This window comes from Microcebus murinus, chromosome 31 (genome assembly GCF_040939455.1).
Source record: "Microcebus murinus isolate Inina chromosome 31, M.murinus_Inina_mat1.0, whole genome shotgun sequence".
NCBI classification, from domain to species: domain Eukaryota; kingdom Metazoa; phylum Chordata; class Mammalia; order Primates; family Cheirogaleidae; genus Microcebus; species Microcebus murinus.
In genome coordinates, this window is record NC_134134.1 from 1,749,319 (window position 1) to 1,774,804 (window position 25,486).

The following is a 25,486-nucleotide window of genomic DNA, read 5'->3' on the forward strand; positions in this document are numbered from 1 at the left end:
ATTCTTCATTGTACTCATAAAAATTAGGTGATACCTTCTAACTCTCTATGTTTCTCTGTGAGAAATATGCACAATTTATTAATGTGATGTAAATGTAACACACATAAATTTATATTACTGTAGTAAGGCCCTCAATTTTGTATTCAATAATTTATCATCCAAAGCATAATCATATGCACAAAGTTTCATACATCTTTTGTGATCTTCATTCCATCAGATAAGAGAATATGTTCAATATATCAATGTGCTAAAAATTATCTTATTGGATAATTCCAGTCACTCATATGTCAGAAACAGTTCTCATAACTCATTTTCCTTGTAGTCAAGTTAAGAACTCTCTCTATGGCCACTTGGGAAATATGTGTCTTTTTACAGGAGATGGTGACATTCAGGGATGTGGCTGTAGAATTCTCTCCAGAGGAGTGGGCATGCCTTGACGATGCTCAACGGAATTTGTATAGGGAGGTGATGTTGGAGAATTATGGAAACCTGGTCTCCCTTGGTGAGGATCACATTTATACAGAATTCCTTTTCCACATTAAGGTCATTATTTTATTTTTGTAGATAGTTTCTTAAAAGTTTCTACTTTACATGAATGAATTTTTTATCCATGTTTTACAGAAAATTTGAAGATTGTTGTTCTGTAAAATAAAATCATTAGATGTCTCATGTTATCTTGCACCTTTCCCTTTCTTGGGCCAATATGTATATTTCACACTAGATTAGCGGTTACTCTAGAAATCAGATTACTGGTGTACCCTATACAAGTGTTGCCTACACCTTAGAATAGAATTTCCACCTCTTATTTATTTGGTGCTAGTGGGAATTGGTGCTCTAGTCATAAATTAGAAATAATTTTTTATCATTCTACAGGGTCTGTGAGAAAATGGTATCTTGCAGAGGAATTTTCTAGAATCTTCTATAATGTTCTCTGTACTAAGGTTAGTACTGCATTAGGAATTGGAAAGTCTTCAGCAAGAGTCATGTGAAATTTTTCTAATAAAACAGGTCTTGCCATTTCAAAGCCAGAGCTGATCACATGTTTGGAGCAAAGGATAGAGCCCTGGATTAAGAAGAAAGAGGAAACAACAGCTCAATTTCCAGGTAGGTGAGATTCAGTGAAGCAGATAACAAATGTTAGAGAGCCAAAGCTCAAGGAGGAAGACAGATATTAAAAAGTGGCTTGGAATATTCCATTGGAAATGATATTTAGAAGACTGTATGTTTCTCTTTATCTTCCAGAAGGACATCTTCTGTACCAAGCTTTTAAACTCCCTAATAACTCTACCCATGCAGTGATCTTCCTTAGAATTCAGAGAGAGCCAAACTTCTTGTCATGGCTTACAAGGAACTACATTATCTATCAGCATTTATATTGTTTAGGGGTTGTGGAACCATCTATACATACTTTGAAGACCTGTAGATTAAACCATCTTTTGACAGGGTTTTGCTTTCCTGACCTTTCTGGTTGCAGTGGCTGATCATAGCTCACTGGAACCTCAAACCTCTGGGCTCCAGAGATCCTACAACCTCTGTCTTCCAAGTAGCTAGATCTATGGGCATGAGCTACCATGGCCAGGCATTTTTTTTATTATTATTTTCTCATAAAAATGGAGTCCCCTCATGTTGCTAGATCTGGTATTAGGATCCTGGCCTCAAGTGATCCTTCTTCCTTGGCCTCCCAAATTCCTGGGATTATAGATGTTATCCTCCCTGTCCAGTACCATGTTTTAAGTTCCTTTTGATGCCTCATTTCTGAAATGTGTAAAGGGGAATAGTGCAGTATTGGGATTTTTTTCTGTAATGCCAGAAACACTAGGAACAGATATTCATATTTTATGCATCCTGATTTTCAATTCTAAGTTTTAAGAGGCAATCCTACAGAAAGTCAGACTTACTAATTGTATATAAATTCATAGCCTCTTCCTAAATGTAAGAAAATCTAATGTTATTTCACTTCTACTTACTCTTTTTCTAGTATAAAATAAGAGTAATTTTTCAACTTTATTATACCAAAATTCCCAAACTATAATATAGTTTATTTTCCCTGCTCACCTTATAGAATTCTTAAATATGTCTTATTCTTAAATATGTCTCATTCAGGGCTTCAAGTAATTGAATATATTTATACTCCCAATTGATATATAATACTCTGATAACTTATGTTCCATAATTTCCCCCTATTTAGTAGCATCAGAAATGTGTCACTTATATGTGTGTGTGTGTGTGTGCATATATTTCTGTATGTGGGATGTTTAACGGGGGAAGTTTCCACAAATAAGAATTGTATAACTGTATATATTTATTGTACACACTGTAGTGATCTGATGTGTGTATAAATGGTAAAACAATAAAATTAAGGTAATAAACATATCTATCATCTCACATATTTACCATTTAATTATAGTAAGAACATTTATTAATAGTGAGTTCTATGGTCTAAACGAATTTTAAGCATGTAAAACATTATTAATAACTCTAATCATGATGCCATACATTAGATCTCCAAGATCTATTCATCTTATAACTGAAAGATTGTACTCTTAAACATCTCACTTTTCCTGACTTCACATACTGGAAACCACTGTGGTACTCTTTATTTTTGTAAATTCAACCTTTTTTAAAAAAATTTATCCATAGCAGTATTTATCTTTCTGGGAATGGCTGATTTTACTTAGCATAATGCCTACTACGTTCATCCATGCTGTTGAAATGGCAAGATATTTATCATTTTCATGGCTTAGTAATATATGGTATGAGTTTGTACAGTCATTTTATAGTGTATTCATCATAAGCAGGCATTTAGTTTGTTTCCATTTTCTTGGCAAACATGGATAATGCTGCGATATATATGGGGGTGCAGAACCTCTTAAGATACTGATTTTACATGGTTATACTCATAGGTAGAATTGGTGAATGATAAGGCAGTTGTAGTATTTACATTTTTTAACAAATCTCTATGCTGACACTATCCATTTACAATTAATAACAGTCTACAGGGATTGATTTCCTGCACACTCTTGTCCTCACGTATTATGTCTCTTGTTTTGGACATTAGCCATTTTAACAGTTGGGAAGGGATACCTTATCATAGTTTTCATTTGTGTTTACATGATGTTTTGGTGATGGTGAGTTACTTTTCATGTTTCCTGTTGTAAACTGGTATGTTTTCTTTGGAAATAATCGACATAAATTTTAGCTTATTTTTAAGTGTGTGATGACATTGTTTTGCATTTGAAAACTATGAGGTTCCTATATATTTTGGGTTTTAACATATTATACCATATAAACTTTGAAAATATTTTCTGCCATCCTATATGTTTTCTTATTTTGTTTTTTTTCCTTGCTGTGGAGAGGATTTTAAGTTTGGTGCAGCCAAAATTGTTCAGATTTTGTTCCATTGCACATTGTTTCATATCCAAAAAAAAAAAAAAAAAGAGAAAATTGCAAGTCTTATGTCAAGGTTTTTCCATAATTTTTTCTTTGCTTTATACTATTTTTTTTAGAAACATTACAGTTTTATGTCTTCCATTTAAATCTTTATTACATCTGGAGTTAGTTTTTGGGTATCATATAAGCAAAAATAGTTTGCTTTTATTCATTTGTTTTTGGGTATCTAGTTTTCCAGCACCAAGCATTCAAGAGCCATACTTTCTGCATTGTGAATTGGTAGTGCCTAGATAAATGTTACTTGACCTTATGTTTTGTTTTATTTTGGAGCTCTCCATTCTCTTCCATTGTTATTTCTGTTGGTTTTTATGCACACATTTTGCTGTTTTTATTACTCCCACCTTAAAATGTAGTTTGAAAACTGAAAGTTTGATACTGGAACTTTTTTTCTTCTTTCTCATTATTGCATAAGGCTTCTCAATGGTATTTGTGATATCATACAAATATTAGGATTTTTTGGTTAATACTGTCAAGTAATGCCCCTGGAATTTGATAGGGAGTACATTGAATGTATACACTGTTTTGTATAATATCTTTCTATTTATTCATCTCATCTTCAATTTATTTTATTAATATTTTATAATACTCAGTGTAAAGGGTATTTTAAAACCACTTTGGTTAAATATATTTCTTAGGAATCTATTATCTTGATGGTATAGTATATGAGAATGTTTTCCTTTTTTATTGTCTACTTTATTAGTGTATAGAAAAGCAACTGATATCTGTATGTGAATTTTACATCCTGTGACTTAACTGGGGTTTTATTACTTTATAAAGATTTCTTCCTATCTTGATATTTTTTTAAATATAAGATAATTTCATCTGCAAATGGTGTTATTTTTACTTTTGCTTTCTAATTTGAGTGGATCTGGTCATGTTCTTGCCTAATTTTTGTGCTTAAGTCTTGAAGTAATATAGAATAGAAGCATTAAGAGAGGTTGGACATTATCCTTATATTGGTATTTGTGCATGTGAAGGATTAAATACTTTTCCCAGATTGTATAAATTGGTTTTGAAAGGTAAAGATTTTTTTCTTTTGATTTCTTGGGCTAAAGGTATCTCCTCTAGGTTTTCAATGTTGAGTTTCTGTAGCTAGGACACAAGACTGCCCCTTGCTCTGCAGTGGAGTCTGCATTTAGTGGGCCAATTCCAAAGAGCTTGGGTGGTTTTCAATCCTCTCTGGTTTCTGGGTAAATTGGTTGCCTTCAGGATTTGAATCTGTATGACACATACTAGGACATGGTTGTGCATTTCAGTCTGCATATTTTAGGGCTAATACTATATGTGGTTGGGTGTGGCTCTCAACGAGGACCTTGGAAGAGTCCCTGCAGGTCACTGTGTGGATCTATGCACTGAAAGAACTAGACATGGAGTATAGTTCAGACTGCTGTAGCAGTGTCACAGTCTGCTTTAGAGATGATAGCAAGACCAAGTTATTCAGGTCTGCCTCCATGGCTGCAGATAGCTGTGTCTTTCCCAAAGTCTCTAGATGAGCAGCACCACTCCAACTTTGTCACAGGGAACCATCAGAGACTCTGTGTATCCAAGATGGTTGACCCATGTTGCAGTCTGTATTCAGGACAATGGGTCCTTAAGTTTCTCAGCTGGATGAGAGCCTGAATATTCTAAATGACCCTTCCAGATCTATGGTTCCACTAGAGTTTAACGACCTTCCATTTAAGTCCTTAAATTCAGATAATTGTAATTTTCCATGGATGGCTGCCAAATTTTTTTGTTCTTTGGGGAAAAAAACAAGTGGATCCTTCCCCTCCCACCATATAGCTGATTTGCTCTCCTTATATATTTTAAATTTGTGATCTGTTGTATTTCAATTTTTATAATTTTTAGAATCAAAGGCTCAGAATAACATGGCAGCATTTCAGTGTCTCTACATTCTCACCATATGTATGTATTTGCATATGATTTTATTTACTTAAATGTTCTCAATATAATGGATGTGAGGTGATATCTCATTGTGATGTTGTTTGCATTTCTCTAAAGATTAACAATTCTTAGGATGCTTTCAAGTTATGTTTGGCTATTAGTATATCTTCTTTGCAGAAATGTCAGATCAATCTATTGTCCATTTGTTAGTCAAGCTATTCCCCTTTGTTTTTCAATTTTAATCAGTGTTTTTTCATTAAAGATGTTAACTTCTATCAAATATTTGATTTGCATCTATTTTAACCCATTTTGTAGGAGGCATTTTTACTCCACTAAGTTTTCATTTCTGCAAAACATTTGAAGTGTGATACATTCCCATTTTTCTTCTCTTCCTTTTTCTTGATTATGCATTTGATGTTACATCTACTAAAACAGTACGAGGACCAATATCATGATGTTTTCCTTATATTTTCTCTAAGAGTTTTATATATGTATTTCTTATGTTTAAGTATTTAATTTATTTAAGATATATTCTATATAGTGCAAGGGAAGGTACCAACATCATGTTTTCCTCTCATAAATAATCAATTTCTACAACATTCTTTTAAGGGATTCTTCTCTTTCATTGCATGGTCATTGCAATCTTGAGGAACATAATTTTGGTCATGGACACAAAGGTTTATTTCTGGGTTCTCCATTCTGTTGTTTCCTCTTATTATTTGTCTTTGTGCCACTAGCATGTTTTTTTTTTATTATTCCTATAGATTTGGCTTTAAATTAAGAAGTGCTATTCCTCCTTGTTTGTATTTCTAAATCAGTCTGGCTTTATTTTGTTCCAATACACTTTAGAATTTATTTTTATATATCTCCAAAACAAGTATAATTGGACTATTATAGTCACTGATTAAATTTGTATATCACTGTGGATAGTATTGACATCTTAAAAATTTTAAATCATCTGACCATTGAGCATGAATGTATTAAAGAGTGTGTTTAATTTTGACATATTTTTGTATTAGCGAGTTTGTGTTGTGCTTTTGATTTCTGGTTTTGATTTCTAGTTTCACTTCATTTTTGTCAAAAAGTATATGTTGTATGTTTTTGGTTACTTTGACTTGATAAGACTTAAGTGTCCTAACAGCATTTGCCATGTATGATTGAAACCATAGTGTATTCTGCTGCTTTTGACTGAATAGCTCTGTAAATGTCTTTTACATCTAACTGGTCTATAATGTCTTTCCCATTATCTGTTTTCTTATATATCTTTTGTCAAATTTTTATATTCATTACATCTAACTGGTCTATAATGTCTTTCCCATTATCTGTTTTCTTATATATCTTTTGTCAAATTTTTATATTCATCATTGAAATCTTCATATATCAGGCAAAGCACTGATATATAATATACATTTTTAAATATCTATGCTAAAATATGTAAATTACATGTATATCATCTATGTGTATTCTGCTCCTTAGATTTCTCCTAAATGACCCATTTTGTCATTATAAAAGTCTTCTTCTCTTCTGATGGTTTTTGACTTAAAGTGTGTCTTCTTTAATTATGGCCACAATATCCTCCTCTTATTATTTATGTAGACTTTTTTTACAATTACTTTCAACCAGTTTGACTTTTTAGAAGTAAATGAAGGCTTTTGTAGTTGGCATATTGTAGGGTTCTGTTTGTTTTTATTCATACTTTCATCTCATTTTTCATTAGATACTCTAAACGATTTATATTTAATGAAACTTCTGAAGCAAGAGTTTGCTGTTTTTTATTATTCAAAGTATGAAATTGAGAATTAGAAAGGAATTGCCTTTAATCTGTGGATCAATTTGGACATCTTCACAACATTAGGTATTCTTCCCTTGAAGAAGAACATATTCAAGAGTGTTGTTTATTTTCCTGTATTTGTTAATTTTTTTGTGTTTCTTCTACTATTTATTTTATTTATAAATTTAAATTTATTTATTTATTTATTTTGTTTCATTCCATTCTAGTCAAAAATTAAAGTGTGTAAAATTTCAACTTTCTAAAATTGGGTAAGACTTGTGGCTGAACAGGTAGTTGTTTAGGAAGAACGTTTTAGGAGCTGTCAAGAAGATTGTATATTCTACTAGTAATCTGTAGAGTGTTTCCAATATATCTGTTAGGTCTAATTGCTCTATAGTGTTTTGAAAACTTTTGTTTTCTTATTCATAATTTGAATCATTTTATTATTATTGAAAGTGGAATATCAAAGTATCCTATTATTTGATATCCATTTCTTGCTTCAATTCTGTCAATGCTATTTAAAATATATTTGAAAACCTTGATGTGAGATAAAGATAGATATCATATATATGTATTATTTTCATAAGCCCTCAATCAATGACCACTTTTTATATTTAATGCCTTTGTTTGTCTCTTGTGACAGTTTTGACTTAAACTATATTTTAAAAATTATAACATTTTTCACTTCAAAATGATGTGGCTAATATAATTTTTAAATCCACTGCTCTTAGACACTAAATGTTTTCCTGATATATCTTGCTATATCCTGCCAGTTTTAGTCTATTGTTCTCACCAAGTATGAAGTCAAGTCGCTTTAGATAGAATATAGTTGGATTTTTTAAATCCTTTTATTTAACTGTGTCTTCTGACTGGAAAAACTAGTATATAAATATTTACATAATTTTCTCAAAGGAAGGATTTACAACTTATATAATGTTAATTGTTTTATATGACTTTTGTCATTATCTTTTCTTTCTTTCCTCTCCTTCTGTCCTGCATTGTACCTCACTGATTTTTAGTGACATATTTTGTTTCTTTGCCTAGCTTTCTTTTTCATCTCTGTAAATATTTTTTCTGATGTTCTCTATGAGAACTACGTAAAATCTTTTGAACTTGCAACTTATGTTAAATGGATAACTACTTCTGTTGCATACAAAAATTCTTAATTTTTACATCTGCCCTCACCTTTGTGATGTTTATGTTAATAATTATGTCTTTTTATAATATATACAAATTAACACATGGAAATGATCATTTTTTAATTTTGCCTTTCAAATTTTATAGCATAATTAAATATTTTGCACCATCATTATGATAATGCAGAATTTTATTCTTGATATGGGCATATTTTTCCCAGAGAGTTATATAGTTGTCCTGAGAGATAGAAACCAGCCTTTGGAAAGGCTATAAAAAACCAGATGTGTGGACATGTGCCCATAGTTTCATTCTCTTTTGATAGGAAGTCCAGGACATAGGATTTTTCTACTAAAGTGATAACTCAGTATCAGCATGAAGGAAGGGCTATGGTGGGTAAATGCAACAAAGTTTCAATCCCCTTCCATGTGGTTCTTGGTGTTATTCTAATTTGGGTTGCTATGAACAATTAGCAGTTATAATTTCTAAAAGAATCATGGTTGTAAGTATAATTTAAGGTCATACATTTATGATGGAAGTAATACTGTGGTATTCCAGTGTGCTTTATTGCTAATATGCTTTCTATACTTTTGTATATTCAGATTTTGAAGTATATTCACCTGAGTCTAGTTATTGAGATACTTTGTTATTTTCATTTCTTTCAGAACTGTCTTCCCATTGCACCAAAGAACTGTTGCCAAAGCAGGGCATAAGAGACCCATTTCAGAAATCAATAATGAGACTATATGGAAGCTATGGCCTTGAAAATGTACAGTTAAAAAGAGATTGGGATTGTGTTGTTGAGTGTAAGAAGCAGAAAGTATGTTCTAATGGTCTTACCCAATGTGTGTCAAGTTGCCATAGAAAAATCTTCAAATGTTATAAATGTATAATAGTTTTTAGCAAATCATCAAATCTAAATAGACACAAGACAGGACATACTGGAGGGAAAAGTTTCAATCTTAATGAATGTGGCAAAATTTTTAATCACATCTCTAATGTATCTGGACATAGGAAATTTCATACGACAGAGAAATCCTACAAATGTGAAGAATGTGGAAAATTCTTTAACTGTTGCTCAAAACTTATTATACATAGGAGAATTCACACTGGAGAGAAACCCTACAAATGTGATGAATGTGGCAAAGCCTTTAACCAGTCCTCAACCCTTACTCAACATAAAAGAATTCATACAGGAGAGAAACCCTACAAATGTGAAGAATGTGGCAAAGCCTTTACCCAGTTCACACACCTTACTCAACATAAAAGAATTCATACAGGAGAGAACCCCTACAAATGTGAAGAATGTGGCAAAGCCTTTACCCAGTTCACACACCTTACTCAACATAAAAGAATTCATACTGGAGAGAAACCCTACAAATATGAAGAATGTGGCAAAGCCTTTATCTGCTGTACAAACCTTACTCAACATAAAAGAATTCATACTGGAGAGAAACCCTGCAAATGTGCAGAATGTGGCAAAGCCTTTACCCAGTCTTCAAACCTTACTAAACATAAAATAATTCATACTGGAGAGAAACCATATAAATGTGAAGAATGTGGCAAAGCCTTTATCTGCTGTACAAACCTTACTCAACATAAAAGAATTCATACTGGAGAGAAACCCTACAAATGTGCAGAATGTGGCAAAGCCTTTACCCAGTCTTCAAACCTTACTAAACATAAAATAATTCATACTGGAGAGAAACCCTAAAATGTCAAGAATGTGGCAGAGCCTTTACCTGGCTAAGAGACCTCATTCTACATAAATGAATCCATACAGGAGAGAAACCATACAAATATGAGCATTCAAAAAAAATCCATTGGTTTTTTTTTTTTTTTTTTTGAGACAGAGTCTCACTTTGTTGCACAGGCTAGAGTGAGTGCCATGGTGTCAGCCTAGCTCACAGCAACCTCAAACTCCTGGGCTCAAGCAATCCTGCTGCATCAGCCTCCCGAGTAGCTGGGACTCCAGGCATGTGCCACCACGCCCGGCTAATTATATATATATATATTAGTTGGCCAATTAATTTCTTTCTATTTATAGTAGAGACGGGGTCTTGCTCTTGCTCAGGCTGGTTTTGAACTCCTGACCTCGAGCAATCCGCCCGCCTCGGCCTCCCAGAGTGCTAGGATTACAGGCTTGAGCCACTGCGCCCGGCCTCTCCACTGGGTTTTCAATGAAGAGTTGCTGTAGCTAGGACACAAGTCTGCCCCTTGTTCTGCAGTGGAGTCTGCATCTGATGGGCCAGTTCCAAAGGGCTTGGGTGGTTTTCAATCCTCTCTTGTTTCTGGGTAAATTGGTTGCCTTCAGGATTTGGATGTGTATGACACATACTAGGGTATGGTTGTGGATTTCAATCTGCATATTTTAGGGCTAATTCCATATGTGTGGCTGGGTGTGGCTCCCAACGAGTACCTTGGAAGTGTCCCCGCAGGTCACTGTGTGGATCTATGCACTGAAAGAACTGGACATGGATTATAGTTGAGACTGCTATAGCAGAGTCACAGTTCTGCTTTACAGATGATAGCAATACCAAGTTATTCAAGTCTGTCTCCATGGCTGCAGATAGGTGTGTCTCTCCCAAAGTCTCTGGATGAGCAGCACCACTCCCACTTTGTCACAGGGAACCATTGGAGACTCTGTGTATCCAAGATGATGAACCATGTTGCAGTCTGTATTCAGGACAATGGGTCCTTAGGTTTGTCACCTGGATGAGAGCCTGAATACTCCCAATGACCCTCCCAGATCTATGGTTCCACTAGTGTTTAATGACCTTCCATTTAAGTCCCCATATTCAGATAATTGTAATTGTCCATGAATGGCTAGCAAATTTTTGTTGTTCTTTGGGGAGAAAAACAAGTGGATTCTTCCTCTCCCATCATATAGCTGATTTGCTCTCTTTATATATTTTAAAATTGTGACCTGTTCTATTTTAATTTTTATCATTTTTAGAATCAAAGGTTCAGAATGACATAGCAGCATTTCAATTTCTCTACATTCTCACCATATGTATGTATCTGCATATGCTTTCATTTATTTAAAAGTTCTCAATGTAATGGATGTGATGTGATATCCCATTGTGATTTTGTTTTGCATTTCTCTAAATATTAACAATTTTTAGAATGCTTTCAAATTATGTTTGGCCTTTAGTGTATCTTATTTGCATAAATGCCAGATCAATCTATTGTCCATTTGTTAGTCAAGTTATTCATCTTTGTTTTAGAATTTTAATCATTGTTCATATATTCATGATGTTAACTTCTATCAAATATGTGATTTGCATCTATTTTTACCCATTTTGCAGGAGGCATTTTTAGTCCACTAAGTTTTTCCTTTGTGCAGAAAATTTGAAGTGTGATACAATCCCATTTTTCTTCTCTTCCTTTTCCTTGATTATGCATTTGATGTTACATCTACTAAAACAGTACCAGGACCAATACCATGATGTTTCTCTTATATTTTCTCTAAGAGTTTTATACATATATTTCTTATGTTTTAATATTTAATTTATTTAAGATATATTCTCTATAGTGCAAGGAAAGATACCAACATCATTTTATTCCTCTCATAAATATTCAGTTTTCTACCAAATTATTGAAGTGACTCTTCTTTTTCATTGCATGGTCAGTGCAATCTTGAGGAACCTATATTTGGTCATGCACACAAGGTTTATTTCTGAGTTCTGTGTTCTGCTGTTTCATCTCATTATTTGTCTTTGTGCCAGTAGCACATTTTTTTTTATTCCTGCAGATTTGTTTTCAAATCAAGAAGTGCTATGCCTCCTTGTTTGTATATCTAAAACAGTCTGGCTATTTATTGTTCCAAGACACTTTAGAATTTATTTTTATATATCTTCAAAACAAGTATGATAGGACTATTATAGACATTGAATTAAATTTGTATATCACTGTAGATAGTTTTGACATCTTAACAATTTTAAAACATCTGACCATTGAGCATGAATGCATTTAAGAGTGTTTAATTTTGACATATTTTTGTGTTAGCCAGTTTGTGTTGTGCTTTTGATTTCTAGTTCCACTTCATTTTTATCAAAAGGTATAAGTTGTATGTTTTTATGTTTCTTCAACTTGATAAGACTTAAGTCTCATAACAACATTTATCATGTATGATGAAACCATAGTGTATTCTGCTGATTTTGACTGAAGAGCTCTGTAAATGTCTTTTACATCTAACTGGTCTATAATGTATTTCCCAATATCTGTTTTCTTATTTATCTTCTGTCAAATTTTTCTATTCATCATTGAAAGTGAGGTCTTGCAGTCTCCCATAACTAGTGTGTTGCTAGGTGTTTCTTGCCACACTTCTGTCCATACTTTGGTTCATATTTTTTAAATATATTTAGAATCACTGATATACAATATATATTTTAAAATATCTATGCTGTCCTAGCATGTTGCATCATTTAAAAAAAAAAGAAAAAAAAATATCTATGCTAAAATATGTACATTACATGTATATCATCTGTCTATGTGTATTCTGTGCCATAGATTTCTCCTAAATGACCAATTTTGTCCTTATAAAAGTATTTGTGTCTTCTGATGGTTTTTGACTTAAAGTGTATTTTCTTTAATTATGGCCATAATATCCTCCTCTTATTATTTATGTAGATATATGTATTATTTGTGTAGATTTTATGTAGATAATTTATGTAGATCACCCTCTTATTATTTATGTAGATTATGTAGATTTATGTAGATTTTTGCTTTCAATCATTTTGACTTTTTAGAGCTAAAAGAAAACTTTTGTAGGTGGCATATTATAGGGTTCTGTTTATTTTTATTCATACATTCATCTTATTTTTTCATTAGAGAGTCTAAACAATGTATATTTAATGAAACTTCTGAAGGAAGAGTTTGCTGTTTTTTATTATTCAAAATATGAAATTGAGAATTTGAAAGGAATTGCATTTATTCTGTAGATCAATTTGGACATCTTCACAATATTAGGTCTTCTTCCCTTGAAGAAGAACGCATTCAAGAGTGTGTTGTTTATTTTCCTATATTTGTTAATTTTTCTGTGTTTCTTCTATTATTTATTTTCAGTTCCATTCCATTCTAGTTAAAAATTAAAGTGTGTAAAATAACAACTTTCTAAAATTGGTTAAGACTTGTGGCAGAACAGGTAGTTTTTTAGGAAGAACGTTTTATGAGCTATCAAGAAGATTGTATATCTACTATTATTCTGTACAGTGTTTCCAATGCACCTGTTAGGTCTAATTACTCTATAGTGTTTTCAAATCTTTTGTTTTTGTATTAATAATTTGACTGATTTTATTATTATTGAAAATGGAATATCAAAGTATCCTATTATTTTCCTGTCCATTTATTGCTTAAATTCTGTCAATTCTATTTAAAATATACTTGAAAACCTTGATGTGAGATAAAGATAGATATCATATGTATGTATTATTTTCATAAGCTCTCCGTGAATGACCACTTTTTATATTTAATATCCTTGTTTCTCTCTTGTGACAGTTTTGACTTAAACTATATTTTAAAAATTATAATGTTTTTTCACTTTAAAAGTAATGTGCCTAATATAATTTTGAACTCCACTGCTCTTAAATGCTAAAAGTTTTCCTGATATATCTTGCTAGATATATCATGCAGATATATCCTGCCAGTTTTAGTCTGTTGTTCTCACCAGGTATGAAGTCAAGTCACGTTAGATAGAATATAGTTGGATTTTTTTAATCCCTTTATTTAACTGTGTCTTCTCATTCTAAACACTAGGACATAAATATTTACATAATTCTCTCAAAGGAAGGACTTACAATTTCTCTAATGTTAATTGTTTTATTTGACTTTGTCACTATCTTTTCTTTCTTTCCTTTCCTTCTGTTCTGCATTGTGCCTCACTGATTTTGAGTGACATATTTTGTTTCTTTGCCTGGCTTCCTTTTTTTATCTCTATAAACATTTCTTCTAATGTTCACTGTGAGAACTACATAAAATCTTTTGAACTTGCAACTTATGTTAAATGGATAACTACCTAATTTCAGTTGCATACAAAAATTCTTAATCTTTACATCTCCCCTCACCTTTATGATATTGATGTAAATAATTATATCTCTTTATATTGTCTACAAATTAACACATGGAAATGATCATTTTTTATTTTGCCTTTCAAATTTTATAGCATAATTAAATATTTTACACCAACATTATGATAATGGAGAATTTTATTCTTGATAGGTGCATATTTTTCCCAGAGAGTTATGTAGTTGTCATAGAAGATAGAAACCATCCTTTGGAAAGGCTATAAAAAAAAAGACGTGTGGACATGTGCCTATAGTTTCATTCTCTTTTGATAGGAAATCCAGGAGATTGGATTTCTCTACTAAAGTGATAACTCAGTATCAGCATGGAGGAAGGGCTGTGGTGGGTAAATGCAACCAAGTTTCCTTCCAATTCCATGTGGTTCCTGGTGTTATTCAAATTTGGGTTGCTATGAACAATTAGCAGTTATGATTTCTAAAAGAACCATGGTTGTCAATCTATTTTTAGGTCATACATCTATGATAGTATATATGACAGTATATTTATAAGGTCATACACCGATGATAGATACCATTGCTAACATGCTTTCTACACTTTTAAATATTCAAATTATGAAATATATTCCCTGAGTCTAGTTAGTGAGATACTTTGTTATTTTCATTTCTTTCAGAACTGTCTTCCCATTCCACCAAAGACCTATTGCCAGAGCAAGGCATAAAAGACCCATTTCAGAAATCAATACTGAGACTATATGGAAGCTGTGGCCTTGAAAATGTACACTTAAAAAGAGAATGGGATTGTGTGGTTGAGTGTAAGAAGCAGAAAGTATGTTGTGAGGGTCTTACCCAATGTCTATCAAGTTGCCATAGAAAAATCATCAAATGTTATAAATGTATAAAAGTCTTTAGTAAATCATCAAATCTAAATAGACAGAAGACAAGACATACTGGAGAAAAAAGATTCAAACTTAATGAATATGGCAAAATTTTTAATCACAGCTCTAATGTATCTGGACATAGGAAATTTCATATGACAGAGAAATCCTACAAGTGTGAAGAATGTGGAAAAACCTTGACCTGTTGCTCAAAACTTATTATACATAGGAGAATTCACACTGGAGAGAAGCCCTACAAATGTGAAGAATGTGGCAAAGCCTTTAACCAGTCCTCAATACTTACTCGACATAAAAGAATTCATACTGGAGAGAAACCCTACAAATGTGAAGAATGTGGCAAAGCCTTTACCCAGTGCACAAACCTTACTCAACATAAAATAATTCATACTGGAGAGAAGCCCTACAAATGTGAAGAATGTGGCAAAGCCTTTAAGCAGTCCTCAATTCTTACTCAACATAAAAGGATCCATACTGGAGAGAAACCCTACAAATGTGAAGAATGTGGCAAAGCCTTTACCCAGTGCACAAACCTTACTCAACATAAAAGGATCCATACTGGAGAGAAACCCTACAAATGTGAAGAATGTGGGAAAGCCTTTAACCAGTCCTCAACCCTTACTCAACATAAAAGGATCCATACTGGAGAGAAACCCTACAAATGTGAAGAATGTGGCAAAGCCTTTACCTGGTGTACAAACCTTACTCTACATAAAAGAATTCATATGGGAGATAAACCATACAAATGTGAAGAATGTGGCAAAGCCTTTAAGCAGTCCTCAATTCTTACTCAACATAAAAGGATCCATACTGGAGAGAAACCCTACAAATTTGAAGAATGTGGCAAAGCCTTTAAGCAGTCCTCAATTCTTACTCAACATAAAAGGATCCATACTGGAGAGAAAACCTACAAATGTGAAGAATGTGGCAAAGCCTTTACCTGGTGTACAAACCTTACTCTACATAAAAGAATTCATATGGGAGATAAACCATACAAATGTGAAGAATGTGGCAAAGCCTTTAAGCAGTCCTCAATTCTTACTCAACATAAAAGGATCCATACTGGAGAGAAACCCTACAAATGTGAAGAATGTGGCAAAGCCTTTACCCAGTGCACAAACCTTACTCAACATAAAAGGATCCATACTGGAGAGAAACCCTACAAATGTGAAGAATGTGGGAAAGCCTTTAACCAGTCCTCAACCCTTACTCAACATAAAAGGATCCATACTGGAGAGAAACCCTACAAATGTGAAGAATGTGGCAAAGCCTTTACCTGGTGTACAAACCTTACTCTACATAAAAGAATTCATATGGGAGATAAACCATACAAATGTGAAGAATGTGGCAAAGCCTTTAAGCAGTCCTCAATTCTTACTCAACATAAAAGGATCCATACTGGAGAGAAACCATACAAATGTGAAGAATGTGGCAAAGCCTTTAAGCAGTCCTCAATTCTTACTCAACATAAAAGGATCCATACTGGAGAGAAAACCTACAAATGTGAAGAATGTGGGAAAGCCTGTAACCAGTCCTCAACCCTTACTCAACATAAAAGGATCCATACTGGAGAGAAACCCTACAAATATGCAGAATGTGGAAAAGCCTTTACCCAGTCTTCAAACCTTACTAAACATAAAATAATTCATACTGGAGAGCAACCATACAAATGTGAAGAATGTGGCAAAGCCTTTATCTGGTGTACAAACCTTACTCAACATAAAAGAATTCATACTGGAGAGAAACCCTACAAATGTGAAGAATGTGGCAAAGCCTTTACCCAGTCTTCAAACCTTACTAAACATAAAATAATTCATACTGGAGAGAAACCCTAAAATGTGAAGAAGTGGCAGAGCCTTTACCTGGCTAAGAGACCTCATTCTACATAAATGAATCCATACAGGAGAGAAACCATACAAATGTGAGCAATGTGGCAAAATATTTTTCTAGTTCTCACACCTTAATCTACATAAAGGAATTCATATCAGAGAAAAATTCTACAAATGTAGATATTGTGGCAAAATCTTTAATAACTGCTCACATCTTATTCAACCTCAAAGAAATCATACTAGATAAAAGTTCGATAAATATAATGTGTATGAAAGTGCTTTCCCAAAGTATTAGACTTAAAATGCACAACAGTACTTAAAGTAAACTATAATAATGTAGAGAGCTGACAATAGCTTTAGTTATAACAGAGATCTTATTGGACATGGGAGAACTTACACTGAAAGAAATGCTCCAATATTTTCTCAAACATTGCTCAATATCACAAAAATTTTAAGGAATAGAAACCTTACAAATATAATCAATGTGAAAAAATATTTATGCAAAAGATATACCTTAGAAAACAACAAAGAATTGATCCTTAAAACTACAATACAGATATAATAAATTTCAGAACGCACTTAATCAAGAATCAAGTCTAAACAGATATCAGAGGACTCACAGGGCAATGCACTGAGTCACTAACACATTCTCACATTTCCTTAAACCAGGTTTTTGATTATAGAGAACAACCCAGTTAAAATAGTTAGTTGATTTTTTTGTATGTCAGCTTTAAAAAGTGGGAGACTTTTTGAGAGTTCTAATTACATGTAAAATACACTTTCTGGTCAGGGTGCAGTTAAAATGTAACAAAGCATGATTTTTTGCTATTTTTGACATGCAAATATTGATGTTATTCAACTTTAAATACAGTAGGTGGTATGCTTTCATTCTTTGCGTGTATGTGAATGTGTGTGGTTAATGATAGCTACATCACATTTATTCTATCTTAAGTATACAGTTTTTCTATATTAAGTAGGCATTATTCATGTACTTTTCCATGGAAAATTGAAAACACTGAAATGTAATATTTATGAAATGGAGAGATACTATGGAGTTTTCTTATAACAAACAGTATTTCAAGTGATGTATGATGTAGGTATACAGACTCATATTCTTCTCATTATAATCAGAATGAAAAAATGACAATATTAGAAATAAATTGTTTTATAATTGCACATTACAATAATAAAGTAGAATGATATTTGGAATGTTTTTAGATAACATGTAAACTTAATGTGTTTCATTAAATTAAAAATATTTTTAATGTGTCAAACATGTTGTAGATAGAATGAAGTGTTATTTTGCACCAACTTTAACCTATCCCATGTTAGTCATAGTTGGAGATAATGGATTGTAAAAATGTACTGTTGGGTTACACAGTACAAAGACATCATTTGTGATCCTTTTTATCAGTGGCTCTACTTTGAAGAATAATGTTTCCAAAGCTTTTTTTCATTATATTTATAATTACATTGTTGCTGTAATGCTTATAATAAAGATTTTGCACTTAATGAAAAGCCATACATTTCTGAACATGGAATGAGTAGTTGTTACATTCTATCCTACATTTTTCTTTCAACATGTGACCTTCCTGTCAGTGAAACAGAAATAAGCATATTTTTTATTTATATTGAATCAAATATATAAATACATCACAGTTAAGTTGAATTAGAGTTGTAGCATATTTACAGAATAAGTAATTATGTTTGTGTGACTGTGGATGTATACTTATTTTGAGCAGAAAAGAAGAAATATTAGACAAAATGGGTAATTTCAAAAGTGTCGAGGATTTACTAGCAAATTAGAAACTTCAAAGATTCTGAAAGGAGATATTTTGTTTGCTTTATTTGAATTAATTGTTTAAAACCCTAAAGCTTCTGAATGGGAACCTGCCTATGCCAATCCCCTGTTCTTACATGCTTATTACTCATGCTAGTCCTGCTATGTTATTTTATTATTTCAAAGTTCATTAATTATTGTTTATACGACCAGATCTGAAATTGCAACAAGGATTGTTATAAAACTTAATGGTACTCATAAAATTACCTGAAGGTATGAATAATTCCACCGTGTAGTAATTTAATTTTACTTAGTACATCCTATATTTTCATTCTAATTACAGAATCACATTGAAAGCACTTTTTGGTTACTTTTTCTTTTACTTTTGGTCATAGAAGTATTTGATTTATTGACTTTATCAGGTATCTTTGTTCAGGTAAACACTAGAAGGATTTATAAATTATGGAGTTGATTTTATATTTAAATAGGAGAAATAAGTACAGGACAGTGTTAGATATGTAATAGATGCTTCATAATTAGCAGTCAATACTTCGCTGGGAGTGAGCTTGTGGCTCCAGAGAAGAGATTAAAAATGTCCAGGGTAAAAAAAGTCATTGATTTTTCATGTGGAGCGAAGGGACAAGCAGAACAACCAACCCTCTGAATTTATAAGTGGAAATTCTGCTTCTTTCATTTCATAATTATCTCCAGTTTTCCCCATTTTTATCTTCATTCCCTTCTACAACTGTATCTAAGCCATTCTTATTTCTGACTGTGCTTGGGCTACGATATTCTCACTGTTGTACTCAACGCCAGCCAGTTCACAAAGTATTTAAAAAATTTTGATGAGAAGTGTAGAGTATTTTTAATTTGGAGGAAAAAACATTTTAACTAGAAAGATTGAGACCATTTACAGGCTATACATATAGCATTCTGATTATTTAATTAAGATTAGAGAAATTCATTGTCCTAAGTTTAATCTAAGAGCCTTAGTCCTATGAAAGATAAACAATTCTGAAGGCCAGAGGATTAAATGAAGAACTCAGCATTGTTTGCTTTGTAAAAGCAAACTGTTACTAGATCCTAACATATAATGCCATAAATATGAAAATAATTACAATAAGTGAAGCATTAATAAGTGTGCGATGCATATCTTAAGTACTATATAAAAATATGAGAATTTGGCAATATCTCAATAGGGAGTTTAGGTAAATAGGATTGAATTTAATTTTCTATGAATTACTTACAGTACAACATATGCATCCATCTAGAATCTACTTATGAGTGTGTATTTTCAGTGTTAGAATATAATAGAATGATTTCTCTGGATAGAAAATATTTGGAATAATCTTTATCTGATATTTCAATCTTAGAGAATTTAATTTACATAACTTTATCTTCCTTTATTTTAGTAGGTGCAGGGTGCAGTACACAGTTCTCATTTTTAGTCATCTACCTTTGGCCAACAATTCGGTCATTCTCTCTAGGGTTATCTCAGGGATCATGGCCACTTTTTGATTGAATATTTCATTAGTGATTTTGGATCCAATCCTGTTTTGTATGGTCACAGTGGCCAGAGGTGAAACAGTGAGCACCACATACCTCCTCAGTCTCTTCCATACCATAATCATCAGCACCAGGAAGTCCAGGTGTATTGAGCTTCAAATAAAAGCATTAAAAGCCCTTTCATGTTCTGTGCTGGATTATGAATTTATTGGAAAATATCAGAGTTCCCTTGCTTATGACTGACGAATGGAATGACAAAAGCAGCACTCTCACTCTGTTGCCTGGGCTAGAGTGCCATGGCCTCATCCTAGCTCACAGCAACCTCAAACTCTTGAACTCAAGCAATCCTTCTGCCTCAGCCTCCCTGGTAGATGGGATTACAGGCATATGCCACAATGCCCTGCTTATTTTTCTATATATTTTTATTTGGCTAATTAATTTCTTTCTATTTTTAGTAGAGACACAGTCTCATTCTTGCTCAGGCTGGTTTCAAACTCCTTGATTGATCCTCCTGCTTTGGCCTCTCTGAGTGCCAGGATTACAGGTGTAAGCCACTGCTCCCAGCCAACACAAACTGTCGTTATACCAAGAGCTCAATTAAAGAATTGGCTCGATTAGAAATGTTAATCCATTGTGATTGGAAATCTTTTGTGCAAACAGTTATATCTTTGCCTAAAGTTTTATAGTTCACCACTTGGTGCAGGGAAAAGACGCATCAGCAACCCTAGCTAAATGGGTCTATGGACCCACGAATAAAAATTTCTGACTCAAATTATGGGCCATGAATATTGGTTTGATATTAATGTGCAATTAAATTATGATGATCAGGCTATTTCTCAAATTCAACAGTGCTGTATTAAAGTAGGGAAAAGATAGCTTCTCTTAGGCTGTATCTTTCCATATAAATGTTAAACAAAATGTTAATGAAACTTATATAGATTTAATTGCTAAATTGCAAGAAATATCAGGTCAAGAAATAGTAAGTCCTCCTAATTTAAGCATTATCACTTTACATATACTGGCTTTTAATAATGTTAATTCTAAATGCCAGCAGCTTTATGCCCAGCAAAATTAAACAGCATGGTGCCACCACTGCCATGGCTGCTGAGCCACCTAGGCTGTGGCTGTGCTCAGCCAGGCAGCCCAGCACCAGCTCCTCACCACCACACCCCAGTGGCACCTTATGGCCCAAGGGGAGCACGTGGCTGCTAAAAAATCTTTTAAGAAATTGCCAAAATGTCTGATGAGACATTTAAAATGCAACTTTGGCTGAGACTCTTGGCCCAAAAGGTAATTTCAGAGAACAAAGACCATCATGTGACAATGGATTCTTAGCACCATCTACTGAGATATATATAACTATAGATATATGTGGCCTTATCCTACAAGCACATTAATATTAGTTAATAATTTGGTCATATTTCTGTTACATTAAAAAGAGTAATAATCCATTTAGGTATAAGTGATTCAGCTTATTCAAATGAAATTTCACTTATGAGTTTCACTTCTGTTTATGTTATTAAGGTTAGAGACTGTATTGCACAACTTCTGGTATTAATATGAAATTTAAAAATCTAATGTTTTAAGACAAGGAGGTTTTGGAAGTACTGGAACAAAAGTATATTGGCAAACTTTATTAATGACCAAAAACCTCAATTAGAAATTAAGCTAAATGACAAATCTTTTGTTGGACTTATAAATACTGGAACTGATATTAAAATTTATCTAAAGGTTTTTGGCTAAGAATTGGCATATTATAATAATAGATTCAAAAGACTGTTTTTACTATCCTTTTGCAAATATCTGATAGAAAAAAATTTGCCTTCACCATACTTGCTTTAAACAAGCAACAGCCAACTAAACAGTATCAATGGAATGAAAGAGAAACAATCTATACAAAAATTTTTAATAAAAATGATTTGAAACAAAAGTATTAGTTTTAATAAAAGATAATTTTGTTTAATTTATTGATTTTTAAACCACTTTGTTTATATACTGATATAAGCAGAAGAATAAAATTACAGTGCTGACTTGTCACACACGCAGTCAGCCAGCACACATTTACCCAACACGCACATCTCCATACTGTGTCAGGCATTAGTAATGCAGAGATTGATCAGATATATTTGTTGACTTTAAGTAACTTACATATAAAAATACATTTAGTAAAGTACCTATAGATTTCAGGTAGAGCATAGCACAAATAAACATAAAAATGTGGGCCATAAAGTCTGGAAAAATTTTTGTATGTTCTCCAGACAGACGTTAAAAATGGGAGTGAGGAAGCCTTCAGGTAAAAGAGCAGGAGCTAATAAGGGAGGAATTATGGAATAGATTGTTGGACTCTTAAAACTGCATAAATGTCTACAGAGCTCATATGTTCAACACTGTGTTTTTCAGTCCTAAACGCATTGTAGATCACATTGCTTCCTGAATTAATAAATGAATGAATAAAAATACAGTGAGGAAAATTACAGGCCATAAAGTCAGTATTTAGGTATTTACTGAAACTGGGGGTTCCTTCTTTCTCTCTGTTGGAGATACTTTTGTTATTGTCTGTTTAAAAAATAAACTATGTTGCACAAAGTATCTAGAAGAATCAAATTCATAGAAGCAAAAATTAAAATGGTTGTGCCAGGGACTGGATGGAGAAATGGAGTTATGTTTAATCGGTGTTCTGGAAAAAAGTTCTCGAAATTTCTTGCACATAATGTGAATATGCTTAACACTACTGTACTGCATACCTAACAAGTTTAAGATGGTAAATATTATATTGAGTGTATTTTACCATAATTAACAATTTGAAATTACCTATATAGTCAGCAAGTGATTTAGAATAGGACAGGGTTATTCTGTCTATATTATCACATTGGTGATATTGGCCAAATTGGCCAGAATTTTTCTCAGTCATGAAATCCCCATTTTTGTTTTCATTGTTGATTTTTGTCAGATAGTCCTAGAGGGTTTTGATTCTATGTACGTGCTTAAAGTGGGAGAGGTTTTAGAACTCTTCCAAATCCTTTTTTAGAAAATAGATATCCAAGCTGAGATCCAATATTATGTCCATTACCTTGTGGGTTTGCCCTATACAGCAAGCTCTTTCCTGGGAGAATCCAGGGGAAGTTCTAGTAACAAGGCAGGTCCTCCGAAGGGCATGTGGGTGGAGCTAGAAGAGGGTGGGACATGATATAAGATCCTGGGAGGTAAGAACATGATGGAAAGGATGCTGACAGTGAAGTGAGTGACCTCTTTGAGGTCTACACCAGCAGAGGAGTAGCACAGGAATGCTTTTGTCAGGAGACAGCTTTTGTCAGGAGACTGCTTTTGTCTGGACCAGGTCAGCTGCCAGAGAGTATGAGAGAGACCTGGACTAGATCAAGCAGTGGCAAGGCCACCATGGCACACTAGAAGGAGAAGGTGATCTAAGATAATGTTCATCACAACTAAATTCATTGGGTGTTGGGCTAATGGGAAGGTAGAGGAGGACACGGGTATATACACACCTAATGGCTGCAGTGCTCACCATCTTGGGGATGGACACACTTGAAGCTCTGACTCAGGTGAGACAAAGCCCATGTACATAACCTCAACATTTTTACCATTGTAATATGCTGAAATAAAAAAAAAATTAAAAAGTGCTAAATCTATTGGGAAAAGTACCACAAGGGACTACTAGCCCAGAAAGTCTACACTGAGTATTAAAGGAATTTCCTTGAAAAATGAGGGATGTGCTGAGGTGTAGAATGGGCAAGAGTGGGGAGAACACTCCAGGTAGGAGGAGTCAGAGGCTGAGGGATGGGTGTTGCAGGTACTAGTGAAATTGAAGATGCATTTTCACATACCCCAACCTCTTTCATAGACTTCGAGAATAATAAATTGGAAGTGGTCTCATCCCACATTACATTAGACATATTAGCTATATGAAAAGTCATACACATCATCATTCAATAATTTTGTTGTAGGAAAAGGGCAGAATGACTTTTAAGAATATGTCTTTGGAAATAATTATATTTTGCAAGATTTTTATGTTTCTTTTCTTTTTTTTTTTTTTTTGTATTTTTGTTTTTAACCACTTCAGTATGGTGCTCACTAGCCCCGAAACCTTGCCAACATGGCACTCATATCTACACGATAGTTGGTGCTTTGCATTGATGACGAATCCATTTTGTTCTTGTGTGATGAGGAAAGATATAAAACACTAAAAGCTTGATTTACTTTACAGGCAGCTTTACTTGTAATGTAAATCAGAATAGGTAACATATACATATATATTTTTATTACATTATTTTTAAATGTTCACAATTTTATTTTGATAAATGAAAAATTAGAAAAGTCATGTCATGCTGTTCGTTTAGTTGATGCTCGGCTGTGCACCTTCCTATCACCGCTGTCGGCTAAGTTGCTGTGCATGTTCATCTGTGGCTATGGACTATAGTCGATGCTCAGCTGTGCGCATTCATCTGTGGATATCAACTGTAGTTAACACTCGTACTGAAGTGGTTAATAAGCTAGAGATTTTATATCAGGCTTCTGATATTGTGTTAGATCTTTGAAAGTCCACAGCTAGTAGCCTCTAGTGCTGTGTTGCTCCCCTGATAAAACAACCTTACCCTCCACTCTTCACTGTGCACACACCTTAAGCAGTTTTATCTCATCTTGTCACATCAGCACCCCTAAATGCTATAAGTGCTAAAATGCAGCTTCAGGTCCACACACCAAACCACCTCTCAGCTGCCTTCCCTGGGGAACCCATAGGAAACTCACACTTACCAGGTAGAAAGCTAGGCTCACTCTGCAGCTTCTTTCACAACCCCCTGTGGTACTTCAGAATATATTGTCATAGCAAAAGACACCACAATCATTCACCCTCTCGTTTGGAAGGCTAAGTGTCATTGTCAAGACCTATACTTCACTCCATATTCTTAAGTAGGCATAAGTCCCATGGATTACTTAATATTTCTCTTACCTCACTCATGTGTTCTAACCTCAGAAATAGACACCCTTGTACACATCATCTCACCTCTAATATTACCTGAATGTACCTCTCTCATTTCTCAATACCAAAGCCTCAGCAGGGCCCTAGTCACTGCCATGTTGATTGGTCTGATAGGTTCCCAACTGTTCCTTTTCCCTGCAAGTTGGCCCCTCTAACTCATCCCCTAAAACTCTAGTAGCTACAAGATTGCCAAAATGCAAGTTTTATCACCTCTATTCCT

General features: G+C 33.5%; 1 protein-coding gene across 1 annotated transcript; it reads left to right on the top strand.

The window, feature by feature from the left end:
• Positions 1-378: 378 nt before the first annotated feature.
• On the top strand, positions 379-16,990 carry LOC105860657 (uncharacterized). Its single transcript, XM_075998865.1, is given in 6 exon segments — positions 379-502; positions 8,905-9,192; positions 9,271-9,630; positions 9,712-9,921; positions 15,363-16,079; positions 16,161-16,990. Coding segments are annotated over 6 exon segments (2,529 nt in total).
• Positions 16,991-25,486: the final 8,496 nt, after the last annotated feature.